Here is a 16623-nt window from a genome sequence, read left to right as displayed (position 1 = left end):
TCTTCATAGGTAAGGAGTTCCATAACATAGGAGCGGCTTGACAGATGGCTCTGGGACCAAAAGTTTTCAGGTGGACTCTGAGTATGACTAGATTATTAGAGCCTGTAGATCTGAGATTGCAGGGATTGCTATTTAGCTGTAACATTTCTTTTACGTATCCAGGTCCCAGTTTATGTAGTGATTTAAATGTCAGTAGGCCGATCTTGAATAGGATCCTCCATTTTATAGATAGCCAGTGAAGGGAATGCAGGACTGGCGTTATGTGGCAGTGAGGGCAGTGTTCTCCCAAGGCTCTTTTAGACTGGTGTGCCACCCAGCTAATTTTGGTGAGCACCTGGCTGTCATCTGCTCACCTCCTCATCCTCCTATGCAATGAGCAGAGTTGTGCCTGTGCTGGCCCTTCATTCCACCATCGCACCCCACACGGCTACGGCTACTTTTTCATGCCACCTGGCTGGAAAGAATTTCTGGGGAGAACACTGGATGGAGTTGGTTAACAGTCTAGCAGCGGTATTCTGTATCAGCTGTAGGTGGTACAAGTCCTCTTTTGGAAGGCCGGTCTAGAGAGCGTTACAGTAGTCCAGTCTGGAACTTAGGTTGACAGATCTGGGGGGATGAGGTGCTTGATTTTTGCGATGTTCTTCAGGTGAAAATAGGACGACTTCACCCCAGCAGAGATGTGAAGTTTTAAATCCCCATCAATTAGAACTCCCAGGCTACGCACATGCTCAGAGCTGTGTAGATCCGTGCCTCCTATTACCAGTGGTGAAGACTACAAGTGAAGTTGTTTTGTTAAGCACTGCCCTTGGTTCTTAAGGGCTTCATTTTTATCTGCATTTAGTCTCAGCCAGTTGTCACTCATCCATTGCTGTAGTTCGCTTAACCACTTGAAAACAGTGCTAAACCCCCCCTAAAGACCAGGCAATTTTTCATTAAATTGGCCACGGCAGCTTTAAGGCCAAGCTGCAGGACCACACGACACAGCACACAAGTGATTTCCCCGCCCCCCCCACACCATCAACAGAGCTCTCTGTTGGTGGCGTCTGATCGGAGTACATTTGAAATCGGCGCCGGTAGACTTGGGCGCAGGATACAGCGGTATATAGCTGATCCTGCTGCTGCACAAGTCCGGGCCAATTTAATTACTATTCCCCCTCCAGGCCGACATGGATAGTGGGGGAATGAAATAATTCGGCTTCCAGCGATTGCTGGAGGCCGAATTATTATGTTTTTAAGCAACCTCGGCTCCGTCGTCTGACTCTACTCTAATCTAATCTAGCAGCGCTGAAAAGCACTGCTCCGTCTGATCGCCCCCCAGATGTCTGTTTATGTTCATTTGTGTATTTTTATTTTTTTTTATAAAAAGTTTGTTTGACTATTGTACTATTGACTAATTAAAATGGCACAAGAAATGTATATTGCATAAACTTGCCAGAATGTTTATGGGCTAAACTAACTCACTGATATGCCCTGCAGGAATTGGCCCACGCACATTTTTTTGCATCTCATCAGGGGCACAGCGTGTAGGCCTCCCAAGCCCCCGAGAAATGGGGGGGCAGCACTGACAGCACCCCAAGCACCAGGGCTGTGGAGTCGGGACAAAAATCATCCGACTCACTAGTTTATGAAACCACCAACTCCAGGTATCAAAAATGGCTCTGACTCCTTACTTACCAAGGCTGTGGATTTGGTACAAAAATCATCCGGCTCCTCAGTTTATGAAACCACTGACTCCAACTCTAGGTAACCAAAATTGCCCTGACCCTGACTCCAACTCCACAGTCCTGCCAAGCACTGCCACCACTCAGGAGCACAGCAACTGCACCCTAGGGGAAGGGGCAGAGAATCGCAGACAGCCCACCCCAAAGTTTGGCCACTGCCTGAGGGGGGCTTATATCTACGTTGCCCTCCCTCCAGAGGTATTCCCCCAGGGATAGCTTCACTGGGGGGCTGTCTGCACCTCCCCGACCCCACCCCCTATATTTTGGTGATTTTTGCTCCCAAGAAATGCTTTATGCATAAACTTGCAGCTGGGTACAATTCGCTGGAAGGGGAGGAACCTATCCTTTGTGTGTGTGTGTGGGGGGGGGGGGGGGGGCTACATGGATAGTCCCATCTGGGCCTTGGCCATGCCTGGGGGTGGGCTGTCTGCGTTTCTCTGCTTCCCCCTCAGGCGGTAGCTACAACGCTCCTGGGAGGTCATGGTGCTTTGGGGGGGTTGTCAATGCTGCTTTACATTCCTAGAGGCCATGGGCGGCCTACACATGGCACCCCTGTTGAGATGCAAAGTATTTTGCGTGGGCCAACTCCTAGGCATAGCTGTGAGTTAGTTTTAGACCCTGCAGATACAATAGCAAATGCTGTGCCATTTTAATTAGTCAGTAGACAATTAGACAGCCAGTGAATATGTCAGGTGACACCTGGTGAGCGCACACCTTCTTTTTTTGGTTTGCTTTTTGGTTTTATACCACTAGGTGGAGTCCTTCTTTGCATTCCTTTCTCCGCATGCACATTTAGTTAGGTGGTTTTTGGAGTACATTTGATTGGGACCCCTTACGACCAACGCAACGTATGACCGCTTTATAGAGCAATTATCCGGAAGTTGGGAAGTCCCGAATGCTATAACCTAAACCTCCTTAGAAGGTGGTGTAAAATGGTGGTCAGGCTATTTGGTCCCTTGAACCCACACGTTACTTTGCTGATTTTATTCTTTTAAAACATGGGCATCTGAATTAAAAATGTCATGAAACTGAGAACATAGTGCACAATAAGTGCTGAGTTTTCAAATGCATATTAGATTTTGAATGCAGTTTTCCGTATGCAAGTTGTTGCATTATTTTATGCAAATTTTGTCTTGTCTAGCGTAATTGACAATCTACATGGGAAATGGATGAAATGTCTGGAAAAATGCAGCACACTGTCTTCTCACACTCACCGAAGTCCCGGTCTGTGTAATTACAGTACGCAGCTTGGTGACGTCACCAAGCTGCGTACTGTAATTACAGAGAACACGAGACTTCGCGATGGAGGAGGAGGGTGTCCATCGCGGCCGGCGCAGGAGAAAGCCCTCAGGTGAGTAGATCAGGGCTTCTTACAGGGGGGAGACACGGGATCGGGGGGGGGGGGGGGACACGGGGGACAGAGAGGGAGGGATGGGGAAGAGGAGGGAGAGGCCACCCACAGCCCACATAGATGGGGACACCCACCTTCCCCCCCACCACAGAAGGGGGTGTCCCCGACCGGCCAAGACCAGCCCCATAGAAGGGGATACCCGCCCCCCCGCACACACAAAAGGGTCACCCCGCATGCACAGTACGGGGATCCCCCCCCCCGGCCCCCCGCACAGAGAGGATCCCCGCACCAGCCACCCGCCGGCAAAGAAGGGGAATCCCTGCACAGCCCCACACATTCTCTGCCCCGCCGGCTGCACAGGGATTCCCAGGGTGGCTGGATGCTAGTTCTGTATGCTGTGTGTAGTGGGGGGGACACAGGATCAGGGGTGAGAGGGGGGGGCATGGAGGACAGAGAGGGAGGGATGGGGGAAGAGGAGGGAGAGGCCACCCACAGCCCGCATAGATGGGGACCCCCACCTCCCCCCCACCACAGAAGGGGGTGTCCCCGACCCACCACGACTAGCCCCCATAGAAGGATGATACCTGCCCCCCCCCAATGCACACACAGAAGGGCCACCCACACGCACAGTATGGGGATTCCCCCCCCCCCCCCCCCCCCCCACAGAGGGGATCCCCGCCGGCCACTACCAGCCAGCACAGAAGGGGAGCCCCCCCCCCACAGAAAGGACACCCGGCCACAGTTAGGGGGCAATGGGGTTGGGGGGGCAGAGGCACCCGCAAACCTAGCTCCCTATACATATGACTCCCTAGACCTGGCTGCACATCTCTCCTATACACCTGGCTGCACATCTGTCTCCTATACACCAGCAAACATCTTGCTCCCTATATACCTGGCAAAACATCTAGCTAACTACACCTGGCTGCACATCTGGCTATACATCTGGCTATACATCTGGGTCTTATACTCACCATTGGCATGCTGATCCCTCGCCGCGTACCTCTGATGGCTTCTCCAGTGCCTTCTTCCATGTCCCTTGGCGGATTTTGCTTCTCCCTTGGCGATCACATGTCCCCCGTCGATCGGCGTTGATGGCACCAATGTCACACAGCATCATCAAAATCTCGCAGCAAACACTTTTTTTTTATTGAATTCAATACAATAACCTGTATTGAATTCAATATAAAAAAAATGATTGCAAAAAAAAATTGGTTGAAAATTATTGGAAATTAATTGAACCACTTTTTGCACGGAAATCCTGGGGAAATAGAACGCCAGGGTGGCTACGGTTTTACATCACATGTGTAAAGGACCAGCTTAGAGGGCTATAGTGTAACCACTGGCTGTCCAAGAATCTTAGGAAAAGGGCAAAAAAGGACATTAGTGTAATGCTAATGTCATAACCAGACCATAGAAATGTCTGTGCACCATTCTTGAGCATTACTGTTCATTTGTGTTCTCACATGATACATTGGTATCAACTCTTTGGTATCAACTGTCCTCTGTAAACACGATCAATTCACTGAGCTTAACTCCTGTCTTTAATAACTCTTCTGAGCTGTTTTACAGTTATCACAATTATATCACAATGGTGATAACTGTAAAACAGCTCAGAAGAGTTATTAAAGACAGGAGTTAAGCTTAGTGAATTGAGGCTATTAATGTCAGTCCTGTGTACAGAAGTCTGCAGGAGTTTGTACACTTGGGAAGCAGGGCATCTATTCTCATGATTATCAATGGTTGTGATGTTTGAAGCCCTGTTTTTGATTTTGGCAAAATATCCCACCTAATGTACAGATTGTTTTATAAGATTAATGTACCATGTTTTATTTCTTAGGACTATTTTGGCTGTTGCTGGAGAAGATTTTGCACTTGTTGCTTCAGACACTAGACTGAGTGAAGGATATTCAATCCACAGCAGAGACACACCAAAATGCTACAAGCTGTAAGTGAACTTGTATAATAACTATTTTCACTGGAAAGACACTTTTAAGATGTGAAAATGCTGTTAACTAGTTCAGATTTTTGGACTTGATCCCCTAAATATACCAGGATGTTAGAGTAGGGTTGTGATGGTATGAATATTCACAGTATAAACATCTTAAATACCATGGTATACAATATTACACAATTATTTGGACCCGAGCCTCCCCCTTACATTAAATGATTTTCCCCACTCCCTCGGCATAAATATGATTTACCCGCCAAGTAATTTGGTTGCAGGATAAAGCCGTAAAAATGCTCACACTGTTACTGCAAAAGTCCTGGGGATGTTAAATACTATTCCCCCTCCAGGTCGCAATGGATAGTGGGGAAAGATGTAATTCGTCTTCCAGCTACTGCTGGCGGTCGAATTGGTGTTTCTATAGTAATTTATGCTCTGTCTTTTGATGGCGCCCAAATGACTCACTGAGCGCCGCAATACTCAAAGCACTCTTAAAGCAGCAGCCAGGGTGACTGCACTAATTTAATTCAACAAGACAGGCAGTCTGGTTAAACACCTAGGAAGGTGATGTAGGGTCCAAACAAACATTTTGTTCAATGAAGTTTGAAAGTGATTTATTATTTGGAAAGGATCTAGAAGACTTTCTAGAGAGAGATTCTAGTAAAGGGAGGAAATTCCCTGACAAAAGAAAACAAACCGCGTTTTCGTAAAAACTTTCAGGGGGAAAAGCAATTTTCCTCCAAGGATAATAAATCACAGCCCTCTAAGAGAAAGTTGGTTTATAATTCATCAAATACGAAAACCCCATTTCTGTTCAGCTACCCAGTCAGCTCAGGTGCCAGAGAAAGTAAATAACCAGGAGTCGGTCAGAGGAGACTCTTTAATTCGGTCATCTTTAGTGTTAGGATTATTTTTGCATACCTGGAGACCTAAAAATCTTTTAGAAGATCCAATCATCTTTTCGTAAGCCTTCTCTGGTGCTAGAAAATAATTGCAGGTTTCCACAAATACTATAGCTAGATGCAGGGCTATGGAGTCGGTACAAAAATCATCCGACTCCTCAGTTTATACAAACGACTCCGACTCAAGGTACCCAAAATTACTCAGAATCCTTGACTCTGATCCCTTAATCTTAAGCCTCATCTACACGCGTAGATGAGGCTCCGATGTGCCTTATCAATCGAGCCGCTGATGCGGCTCGATTGATAAGATCCGGCAGGTCGGATCTCGCCACCGCCGATTCCCTGCTCATTCCCCACGAGGGGACAATGGCAGGGAATCGAGCGGAAGATAAGCAGCACGATGGCGGATCAAATGCGCCGCACGCACGGGTGAGCGGTGACGCGGCGGGGATGCGGAAGAGGCGATCCAGCGGCTAATCGAGCCGCCGGATCGCTCCGATGTAGCTCCGTGTAGATGGGGCTTAATACTTACCAGGGCTGTGGATTTGGTACAAAAATCATCCGACTCCTCAGTTTAGGAAACCTCCAACTCTGATTCAAAGTACCCAAAATTGCTCAGGCTCCTCGACTCAGACTCCAACTGACTCCACAGCCCTGGCTAGATGGCTCAGAGATGTTATCAGCTCAGTATATAGTAGTGCAGGCCTATCTATTCCAGAAAATGTTAATGCTTACTCCATTAAATCCCTTTTACTTCTTGGCCTGAAATATGAGGGGTATCCTTAGAGCAGATTTGTAAAGCAGCACCTTGGTCTAGTCATCAAACTTTCATAAAGCACTAGGGTGGTTCTGCTGTCAAGTCAAGAAGACTTATCTTTTGGGAGAAAAGTGCTGCAGAACGTCATTCCTCCCTAAGGTAATTTTCTCCAACCCTCAGCTGGGACACGTCCTTCAGGAGTTTGGGCACGCCCAGACACCTGCTGAAACACACCAAAAAGGATTAAAAGCTCCCGCCCTCCCTCTAACCCCAGTGTATTTGTGTTTCCGCCCGGCAACACATGGAAAGGTGGCTCCTATTTGTTATTTTTTCCTCTCACCGGAGGGTGAGTTTGGTCCTGGCGGTGGTACCTTAGTTAGCCGGGGAGTAGTCCGTGGAAGTCCGGGAAGAATATTCCGCCGTCGCCATTACGCTGGACGCCCTCGGGTGGTATAGGGCTGTGCAGCTTCCTTCCTCCTGCGCGCCTAGTCTTCTGCCGGCTTTTGTGAGAAGGAGGCAGAAGTTCCGGGTGAGGCGCATGACTTACTTCCGGGAGGAGAGGGGAAGCGACCGGAAGTGACGTTGAAGAAACGCGTGTATGAAAGGATGCCAGGGAGAGGCCGCTATGGCGCACAATGGAGTCAGCAAGCGCTTTAGCGGCCTCTGCGTCCCTAGGCAGTGCACCGGCTGCGGCAACAATAACGGCAGCATCATCGGCGTCCGCATCCTCAGCCTCCACAACCAGTCGGTCGATGGTGGGGTGAGTGGGAGATTTTTTTCTCCCTTAAGGAAACCGACCATAAAAGTTAAATGTATTAATGGGGTTTCTCTGTCTCTGTTATCTCTTTTCAGGCCAAAGTGGAGTCTAAATCTGGTGGCTCTAGTGATAGGCCTAGATCTAAGAGATGTTGCCAATGTCTGTCCAAATTGTCTTCCAGTTATACAAAGAGTTTATGCCAGAATTGTATTAATGCAGTCATTGCATATTTAAAAATGTAATGCGTTCAGTTAAGAAAGATATGACTGAAACGTTTGGTAAATTTTAAAGAGTCTCTTTTGTCAGTTTCTACGGAGGTCTCTGGGGCTGGTCCTTCCTCTGCACCTGTTGAGTCCGTTTCTCCTCCTATCAGCAGGCGATTTGGCTGAGTCGGACCCTCCTGCAGGCCCTTCTCAGTTACCAGTTGATTTTAGAGGGGCTCTAGAGGAGGAGAGGGAATATTTAGAGAGCAGGGGAAATTTCTCTGAGGTTGAGGAGGGAGAGAATGTTCAATCGGAGGAGGACTCGGGTGAAGAGTCTAAAAAACCAGCAAGATTTTTGTTTAATACAGGTGAGGTTAATGAGTTACTTAAAGCTGTATACACTACTGAACAAATTCCTGAGGTTCAAAAGGAACTGTCAGTTCAGGATCAGGTATATTCCGGTTTGGCTCAGCAAACGGGTAGAGTTTTTCCCTTTCACCAGTCTCTTAAAGACATTATTGCATCGCAATGGCAGGAGCCAGAGCGACGTTTGTTTATCCCGAAGTTAGCTAAAAGAAAATATCCGTTTGCTCAGTCAGATATGGAAAAATTTACCAAGTGTCCAAAGATTGATGCTGCTTTATCTAAATATTCAAAAAATGCGGACCTTTTCTTTGATTACGCAGGGGTTCTAAAGGACGCTATGGATAAAAGAATTGATCTATTGCTCAAAAAGGCATGGGAATCTGCCTCGTTTGCCTTTTTACTGAGTGTGGCGGCTACTTGCATATCCAGAAATTTAAAGGTGTGGATGGAAAATTTAGTTTCACATATTACTTCTGGTAAAGCCTTAAATACATATGTCAAGTCTCTGCCGGTGGTTTTGAGGTCGGTGGCTTTTTTGGCAGACGCGGCAGTAGAAATTATTAGAGTTTCTGCCCGTACTACGGCTCTTATCAATTCTGCCAGGAGAGCGGTCTCGCTCAAGACCTGGGATGGGGACTTGACATCAAAGAACAAATTATGTTCGGTACCCTTTAGCCCCATCTACACGGAGGGACATTGTAGCGATCCGGCGGCTCGATTAGCCGCCGGATCACCTCTTCCGCGGGCCCGCGCCGCATTCGATTCCCCGCCGGCGCCGCTTATCTCCCGCACGATTCCCTGCCATTGTCCCCTCGCGGGGATCGAGCAGGGAATCGGCGGTATGGAGATCCGTCCTGTCGGATCTTATCAATCGAGCCGCTGATTGATAAGCAGCATCGCGGCCGCATCTACTCGTGTAGATGCGGCTTTTGAGGGTAATATACTTTTCAGGAGTGAATTAGAGAATGTTCTTTCCCGATCAGCTGAGAAGGGGAAACCATTTCCCAGTAAACGTTAACCCTTTCAATTTAAGAAACGGGAATTTCAGAAGACCTGCACAGAGGGGGGAGGATCAGCCCAAGTCTCAGTCGCAACAAAAGAAATGGTCTTTTCCAGCGGGCAAGGGGAAAGGGGGATTTTTCTAGCTGTCATACGGGACACTTGGAGATGAGGCTCCGCCCATCCAATTAGTGGAAACCACCTGAAAGAGTAAGGCCTCGTTCACATCTGCTGCGCTGAAAAACGTGTTAAAGCGCATGGTAAAAAACGCATGCGATTGTGCGCGCTTTAGTCCGCGTTTCTGTGCGTTGCGCTGCGCTTCTTTAAAGCACGTTTTGTTTACTGTAGCAGCAGCAGTTGTCAATAAAACTTTGTTTTTGTATGTAAATGTATTTTTTTCTCCAATTAGGGGTAAAAAAAACGCATGCGCTTGTACGCGCTTCTATGCGCTAAAAAAGCGGACCCATTCACTTGCATTGCTGTGCGCTTTACAGCTCAACGCACAGAAATGCCTGCAACACTACGTTTTTGTAACGCTGCTCAGCGCAGCGCATAGATGTGAACCAGCTACATTTAGTTACATGGAAAAATCAATACCTTGCTGAACGCACAGGGCAGTGCGCTGTGGAAAGCGCACAGAAATGGCCCTGATGTGAACGAGGCCTAAAAAGAGTATTAATAGCCCCCACCCTCCCCTGGCTCCTCAGTTTTCATTTGGTTTCCGTCCCGGAAACACCGAAGCGGAGTAGCTCCCTTAATGTGTATTATTTTTATTTAGCCTCACTAGGTAGTGAGGCCAAGAGAAGACCGGGTGGCTTGGGTGATCGTTGTGAACGCTAGTGGCGCCTCTTTACTCACCCGGTTTTCTGCCGAATGCGGTGTTCGGATGTCGATCCCTCTGCCCTCCATATGCATTTGTGCGGGCAAGGATCGTGGCACTCTCCCACAGCTGCCGAGTTTCTTTCGCCGAATTAGCATCCTCTTGGCAGCGCTGCGCATGCAGGAAATCCCTGGGCCACAAGCGATGGTTGGGAAGCTGGCGCTGGTGGGGGAGTCCAATACAGGAGAACTAGGCAGCATAAGAAATGGAACCGCTCCTGTTGTTCTCCCCATGATGGAAAGATGGGATCACAGGCAAGGGCTTCTCAGTCTGTTCCAGCAGCAGAGGTGTGTGCACTGATAGTGCTTTTTTGCAGGGATATACACTCACATGATGCAGTTTAGAGTGTGATTTCACCTGTTTTATCCTTTCCCTCTCTCTATATCATAGCAAGCTAAAAGTAAAAGCGCGTCTGTCTGCGGCCGATCTCCGCCTCTCCCCCGCCCCTTTCAGTGAAGCAAGACTGAGAGGGGTGGGGGAGAGGCGGCAATCCGCCGCTGACAGACGCGTGTGAGGCAGGGCTGTGGCTCATAGCCCGGCCTCACACGGAAGAGCTGCCCGGATTGCTTGCAGGAGGCGGGGAGAGCAGCAGACTGACACTATAGAGATAAACACAGCCAGCTCTGACAAGCTGTTTGTCAGCAGCGTGACTGTGATTTATGAGGGATTGCAGAGTGCAGGGGGACCTTAGGGGGGTTTGGGATAGCAACAGAGGCTGGGCTGTATAGGCAGATCCAGCCTCTGTATGCAGATAATATTCTTCAAACCCACCTCGGGTTCTCTTTAAAATGATATGCATCTTTCCATAGTTTCTGCACTGCTCGGAGTCCCTTTAAATAAGGGCTTTTTGTACTTGTCTATTTTTCCTCTTTAAAATGGCAATAAAATTAAAAATTGGAAAAAATATTTCCCAAAGATTGTCCTGGAAAAAACAATATATGTATCACTTTGGCATAAGTCGAGCTCTTGCTTGTGGCCAGTCTGTTTGCTGTGTCCCTCCACTTCTTCTTTCTACTTCTGTCATGTCCACTTCTTTCTCTCCATCCCCCCCAAAGCCAGGATGTTGCTCCTTTAGACGAAGACTCCCGGAGGTTGGACTGCACTGGCATACATTGCTTGTTCCGGCCGGCGCGAGTCCCCGCTCTCTTCTTCTCTGCTCCAGACCGTTCCTGCAGCTCTACTGTTTAAACTTCCTGCAGGGACAGAAAGTTCTGTGTAGCTGCAGGAACGGTCTGGAGCAGAGAAGACAGCGGGGACTCGCGCCGGCCGGAGCAGGTAATGTATACCCGCTGCATTGCGTCGGTCGTCGGGCATTCGAACGCCACTATCGACACACTATCGACCTGCTGGCGGCCGAGAAAAATCTTCCGCACGGATGGGTTGACGGGAATCGACAGGAACGATCGATTTCGGACGAAAATCAATCGTTCTGTCAGCGGTGTGCGCGGCGATTTCACAGCCGTTTCGATTACTGTGATCGAAACGGCTGTATATCGGCGGGAAAATCGTTAGGTGTATGGGCCCCTTTAAGAAACTCCAGTTATCTATGCAAATAGCCATTGAGCTCTGTGACTTTGAAAGTGGCAGAGAGCTCTGACTTCTGATTAGATTATCTCAGCTGTATTGTGTTTTTCTTTTGCAGAGAACAGTTCAGGACAGGTCAAAAGTTCACTGCCTGTTCTGTAAAAACTTTTAGAATGCTGAGTAATGTGTAAACTGCAAATATTAGAGAATGATGCAATGTTGTAAAAAAAAAAAAAAATAACTGAAAATAAAAATATGAGAATATTTTTTTTTTTTTTTTTTTTTTTTTGCTACCAATGTTCTAGTAATGACCCCTAATACACAACCAATTCATTATATCATTTTTATTTTTTTGCTTCAGTGTCTCTTTGAGAGCTAAGCCCCTTTATCCTCCAGAGGTTACCCACGCTGTCCTCTGGACCTCCTGCCACTAGAGGCTTCCCTCTTGTTGGGTAAGAATGAGTTTTTGTGCCCGAAGGTTCGCCTCGGATACACTTGAAGTACAAGAAAATAGTTTGTGTGGTATAAAAACATTCAGAAGTACAGGTAAGTGCTTATTTGATAGAAGTACAGCAGAAATGAAAAGAACTAGGACAGAAACCTGTCGTTGACAGTTTACAAATGAGAGGGTAGTGGGGTAGGGACACTGGGTGAAGGTACTAGCGGAATAGCGGATGAACAGTGAACCTCAAGATCTGATGCGTCTGTGACTAAATCTCTGAAGTGCAATTTATAATTTGATTATAGACTTGTCTGAAATTTTTTGCTTGTACACTAGAGCCTTCAACTATTTTTTTTTTTTTTTTTGTAGAACTGACAAAACAGTCATTGGATGCAGTGGATTCCATGGAGACTGCCTCACCCTCACAAAAATAATTGAGGCTAGATTAAAGGTAATTTTTTTTTTTTTTTTTTTTTTTTTTTTTTACGTTCGTAACCTAATTTCCTGTGGGGGTTGGGCCCTTGGAGTTACTGTTAGGGCCTGTCTCCTCTCCTCAGTTTTCCTGTGCATTTTTTTCACAGGAAAACTGATCTAATGTTATTCAATGGATTAGTTCACTCGTGAATGCGTTTTTCACATGCAGAAAAACAATTGACAGCAATGCAAAATTGTCAGACAACTCATGCAGAAAAAGTGATACAGCAAATTGATAGTGTGGATCCAGCCTGATGCTTGCATTCAGTGCAGGATGCAAGGGTCTTCAGCAGCGCATGTTTGAAAGGATGATGGGTCACCACTCCTAAAGATACAGATTGCCCAGCAAGCTCATAGTGAGCCAGAATTCCTGGTTGTGTGTAAGGGGCTGAAAGAGACAAAAAAGCCTCCTTACTAAAATGCTATGCAAAACAGAAGTTTGCCTTCTTAAAACAGAAGTTATTTTCCATAATTTGATGCTTGGAGTCACCAGGCCATGATCCACAAGGTTGCCTTACTCCATTACCAGTGAAATGGGTAAAGCCACGGTAAAATAACTCAAAGAAGCTATATACCTTGGGAGGCAGTAGTTGGCAAACTGGCCAGATACAAAGCAGGCATCAAACAAAGGGCAAAGTTTAAGGCAGGCAGTAATCTGGCAAAAAATTATTCTACCCGAGAGGAGAAGATGGTGGCTGGTAAAGTTACACAGTGAGCAAATAGGTGAGGTAGCTGCATTGTAGTATGAGAGGCAGTTAACTCAGGCCGGCTTCACACTGCAGGTTGGCGGCAGTGTTGCAGTGTGGCAAAAACAGGCCTTTGGGGGTTATTGGGTTAGTAGGCCTTCGGGGATTATTGGGTTAGTACCCCGCAATGCCCTTCTGGGATCTGGCCAAACAGTAGTGGCGCTCACTTCCTGTTGGGCAATTGATGGTGTTCTCAGAAGCGTATTGCTAAAATACACTTGTGCGCAACGTGAAAAACTGCAGCAGGTTTTTTTAAATACGCACGCGTTACCATAGACTTGCATGACTTTTGGTCCGATGCAGATCTCCGCAGGAGCCGCATGGTAACATAGGTATGCCCGCGCGTTGGGGCACTTCCGGCGCAGCGTAGTGCAACATTGGTAGTATGAACAACCCCATAGATTAACATTAGGCTGCAGTTGGGTGCGGTAAATTTACCGCATCACACTACCCCAGTGTGAAAGGGCCCTCCGTGTCAGTGAGCACTCTCCTCTGTGATGTTTAGGTTTGATCCTGCGGGGATTGAATGCTGTGCAGAAAAATCGCTCAACTATAGCAAAGTGATGCATACTGTTGCTATGGGGAGTGGATGAGGGATGACACAATTGAGAGGCTTTCAGGAGGGAAACTGTGCTTTGAGGGTCACTGTCATTTTAGAGAGCCCGCATGCCAGATCTTTAAAGGACAACTGAAGTGAGAATAATATGGGGGTGCCATATTTATTTCCTGTTAAACAATACCAGTTGCCTCACAGCCCTGCTGATCTATTTGGCTGGAGCAGTGTCTGAATCACAACAGAAGCAAGCATGCAGCTAATCGTGTCAGATCTGACAATGTCAGAAACTCCTGATCTACATATGCTTGTTCAGGATCTATGGCTAAGTATTAGAGGCAGAGGTTCAGCAGGCTATCCAGACAACTGGTATTGCTTAAAAGGAAATAAATATGGCAGCCTCCATATTCCTCTCTCTCTACAGTTGCCCTTTAAACAAGCTTGCAGGACGCATGTACACATGCTGGATTTTTAACCGAGACTGAACCGCTCAGCTGCTATGGCCAAACTTGGTACAGTATGTTTATGTAGCTTAACCACCCTGGCATTCTATTAAGAGCGCCAGGGTGCATGCGCAGCAGCAGTGTTTAAAAAAAAAAAAATTCCCTATCATGTAGCTAGCCTAGCACTAGCTACATGATGCCCTCCTCCCTGCGCTATCCCTCCCACCCCTTCGATCGCCGCCGGCGCACTCGCCCATAAGGAAAACCCGTTCTGAACGGGATTCGCTTTAGGGCTTCCCCCGTCGCCATGGCGACGATCATGATGACGTCATCCGGCGTTCCCGATCCACCCCGCAGCGCTGCCTGGCACTGATTGGCCAGGCTGCGCAGGGGTCTCGGCGGGGGGGCGGTGGTTACGTGGCGGATATCGACGGCAAGCGGCGGCAATAGGAATCAACACGCAGCAAGCAAAGTGTTTGCTGCGTGTATGAAAAAAAAATTGTGAAAATCGGCCCAGCGGGGCCTGAGCGGCGCCTTCCGGCGGTATTGGACGAGCTAAGCTCGTCCATACCGCTAAGGTTAAAGGACTTTCTATGCGAAATGGCTAATCTATCTATTTATTTATTTATTTATTTTTTTAACTCACCTGGAGATTCTTCCAGGAGCTGGGCAGCCGGCTTGATGGTGACCAGCCGGGGGGGTCGGCTCTTTTGCGCCTGCGCAGGTACCGTGTCCAAGTCCTCTGGGGCGTACTGCACCTGCACACAATTACTGTGCAGGCGCAGTACGTGCCAGATGGCGTTGATGTGTCAGCAGGCACAGAAGAGCCAACCCCCGCTAGGGGGCCGCGATTATTGTGGCCGGCCAGTGGGGACACGGGAGGAGACTGGGATTGTGGTGAGGGACTGAGGTGGCTGCGAAGGGCTGGAAGAAGCCCTAGGCGAGTAAAAGATAGTTTAAAGAGAATCTGTACTGTGAAAATCTTGCATAAAAGTACCAGCCTGTTTTTTGTCTTTTCCTTGCCCCCTCTGTGACATATTTGCCGCTCCCGGCTGCTTTCCTGGTGATAATCAATGAAGATGGCCGCCAAACAGGAAATGCATCATCAGAGCAGGTGCCTGTTTGCAGTGGCTCATCTCAGACGTGACTTGACTGCTGGAATGTTTCTCCCACTTGTTGCCTTAGCTGCTTGTCTGGGCTTTGAACTGATCTTTCTGCACTCATAGCTGTTCACAAGGACACAGATAGGCTGGCTGTGAGAAGAGACCTTGCATGTGACTCATACACACAGCACACACACAGAGCCTGCAGGGGGCGTGGAGAGGGTATGCATAACTTCTCCTTATCACAGCAAAGGCAGTACATTCCTCCCTGACTCGACAAGGCTTGACAAAGAAAAGATTAGATATATTACAGAGACAGTACAACTAGAACAGGGCTGCATTTAATCCAGAGCATATTAGAACAGGTATAGGAATTATAGGATACAAGAAATAAGGCTGAACATTTTGTTACAGAGTCTGTTATTATTTTGCATAGGAAGTCCTTTAAGAGCTGTAGTGGAAACAAAAAAAAAAGTAGAGTGAATTTCACAAGGTTGTTAGCCAAGTGGAAAAGGCAAGCTTCAGATAAATAAGCTCAGTAATGATGAGGTCAAGTTTGTGACCACTGCTAAGTAAGTTTTGCAGTGGGATATACTATATAATCTCATTATAGTACTCCAAGGCACCAGGAAAAGTGGTTTACTATATCACAAATTGTCCTAGAAATGGCCCAGCATGCCCTGGTACATTTTCTGCTGCAAAGGAGCAACTCTGTCCTCCCACTGAAGGTACCGCACAAGCACTTGCACATTTGGTGGATTACAAGGTTAAGTATATGTAGCTTTAAAGAGAACTCGAGGTGGGGTTCTTCCATCGCAATCCATATACAGAGGCTGGGTCTGTCTATAGAGCCCAGCCTCTGTTGCTAGTTAGTTCCCTCCAAAGCCCCCCCTGCGCGCTGTCAGACCCCATAAAACACAGCCGCGATGTCACAGCCAGCTGTGTTTAGCTCACTACTGTCAGTCTTGCCGCTCCCCCACCTCCTGAATCGCTCCGGTCCCCGGCCCACGTCCCTTCCCTCGCCGCTGATTGGAGGGAAGGGACGCGGGCGGGGACCGGAGCGATTCAGCAGGCGGGGGAGCAGCCGAGACTGACAGTAGTGAGGTAAACACAGCTGCGTAGCGCGGCTGTGTTTTTTATGGGGTCTGACAGCGCGCAGGGGGGGCTTTGGAGGGAACTAACTAGCAACAGAGGCTGGGCTCTATAGACAGACCCAGCCTCTGTATATGGATTGCGATGGAAGAACCCCGCCTCGGGTTCTCTTTAAAGCACCATAGCCAGGCTGGACATATTGCTGGTACAGTATCCAGGGCGCCTTAAAAAAATTGTAGCCATTACTGAATAGAGGCAGCCACTCGCTTCCTGTGAGTGGCTTTGATATCTTTTGTGGGCAGGACTTGCAGCACGTCCTGCAAAACGTTCTGCTCATACTCAAGCCTCTCTTCAAAAAGCAGCCA

At 47.9% G+C, this 16623-nt stretch overlaps 1 protein-coding gene across 1 annotated transcript in view; it reads left to right on the top strand.

Moving 5' to 3' along the window:
* PSMB1 (proteasome 20S subunit beta 1) overlaps window positions 1-16623 on the top strand; it is a 53298-nt gene that overhangs the window by 7286 nt on the left and 29389 nt on the right. Inside the window, exons 2-3 of the mRNA XM_068231949.1 lie at window positions 4910-5017; window positions 12217-12298. Coding sequence (XP_068088050.1) covers window positions 4910-5017; window positions 12217-12298 — 190 coding nt within the window. The remainder of the gene's footprint in view (window positions 1-4909; window positions 5018-12216; window positions 12299-16623) is intronic.

This window comes from Hyperolius riggenbachi, chromosome 4 (assembly GCF_040937935.1).
Source record: "Hyperolius riggenbachi isolate aHypRig1 chromosome 4, aHypRig1.pri, whole genome shotgun sequence".
Taxonomy (NCBI): domain Eukaryota; kingdom Metazoa; phylum Chordata; class Amphibia; order Anura; family Hyperoliidae; genus Hyperolius; species Hyperolius riggenbachi.
Note: the sequence above shows the minus strand (reverse complement) of the source record. Positions and strands in the feature narration are given on the sequence as shown.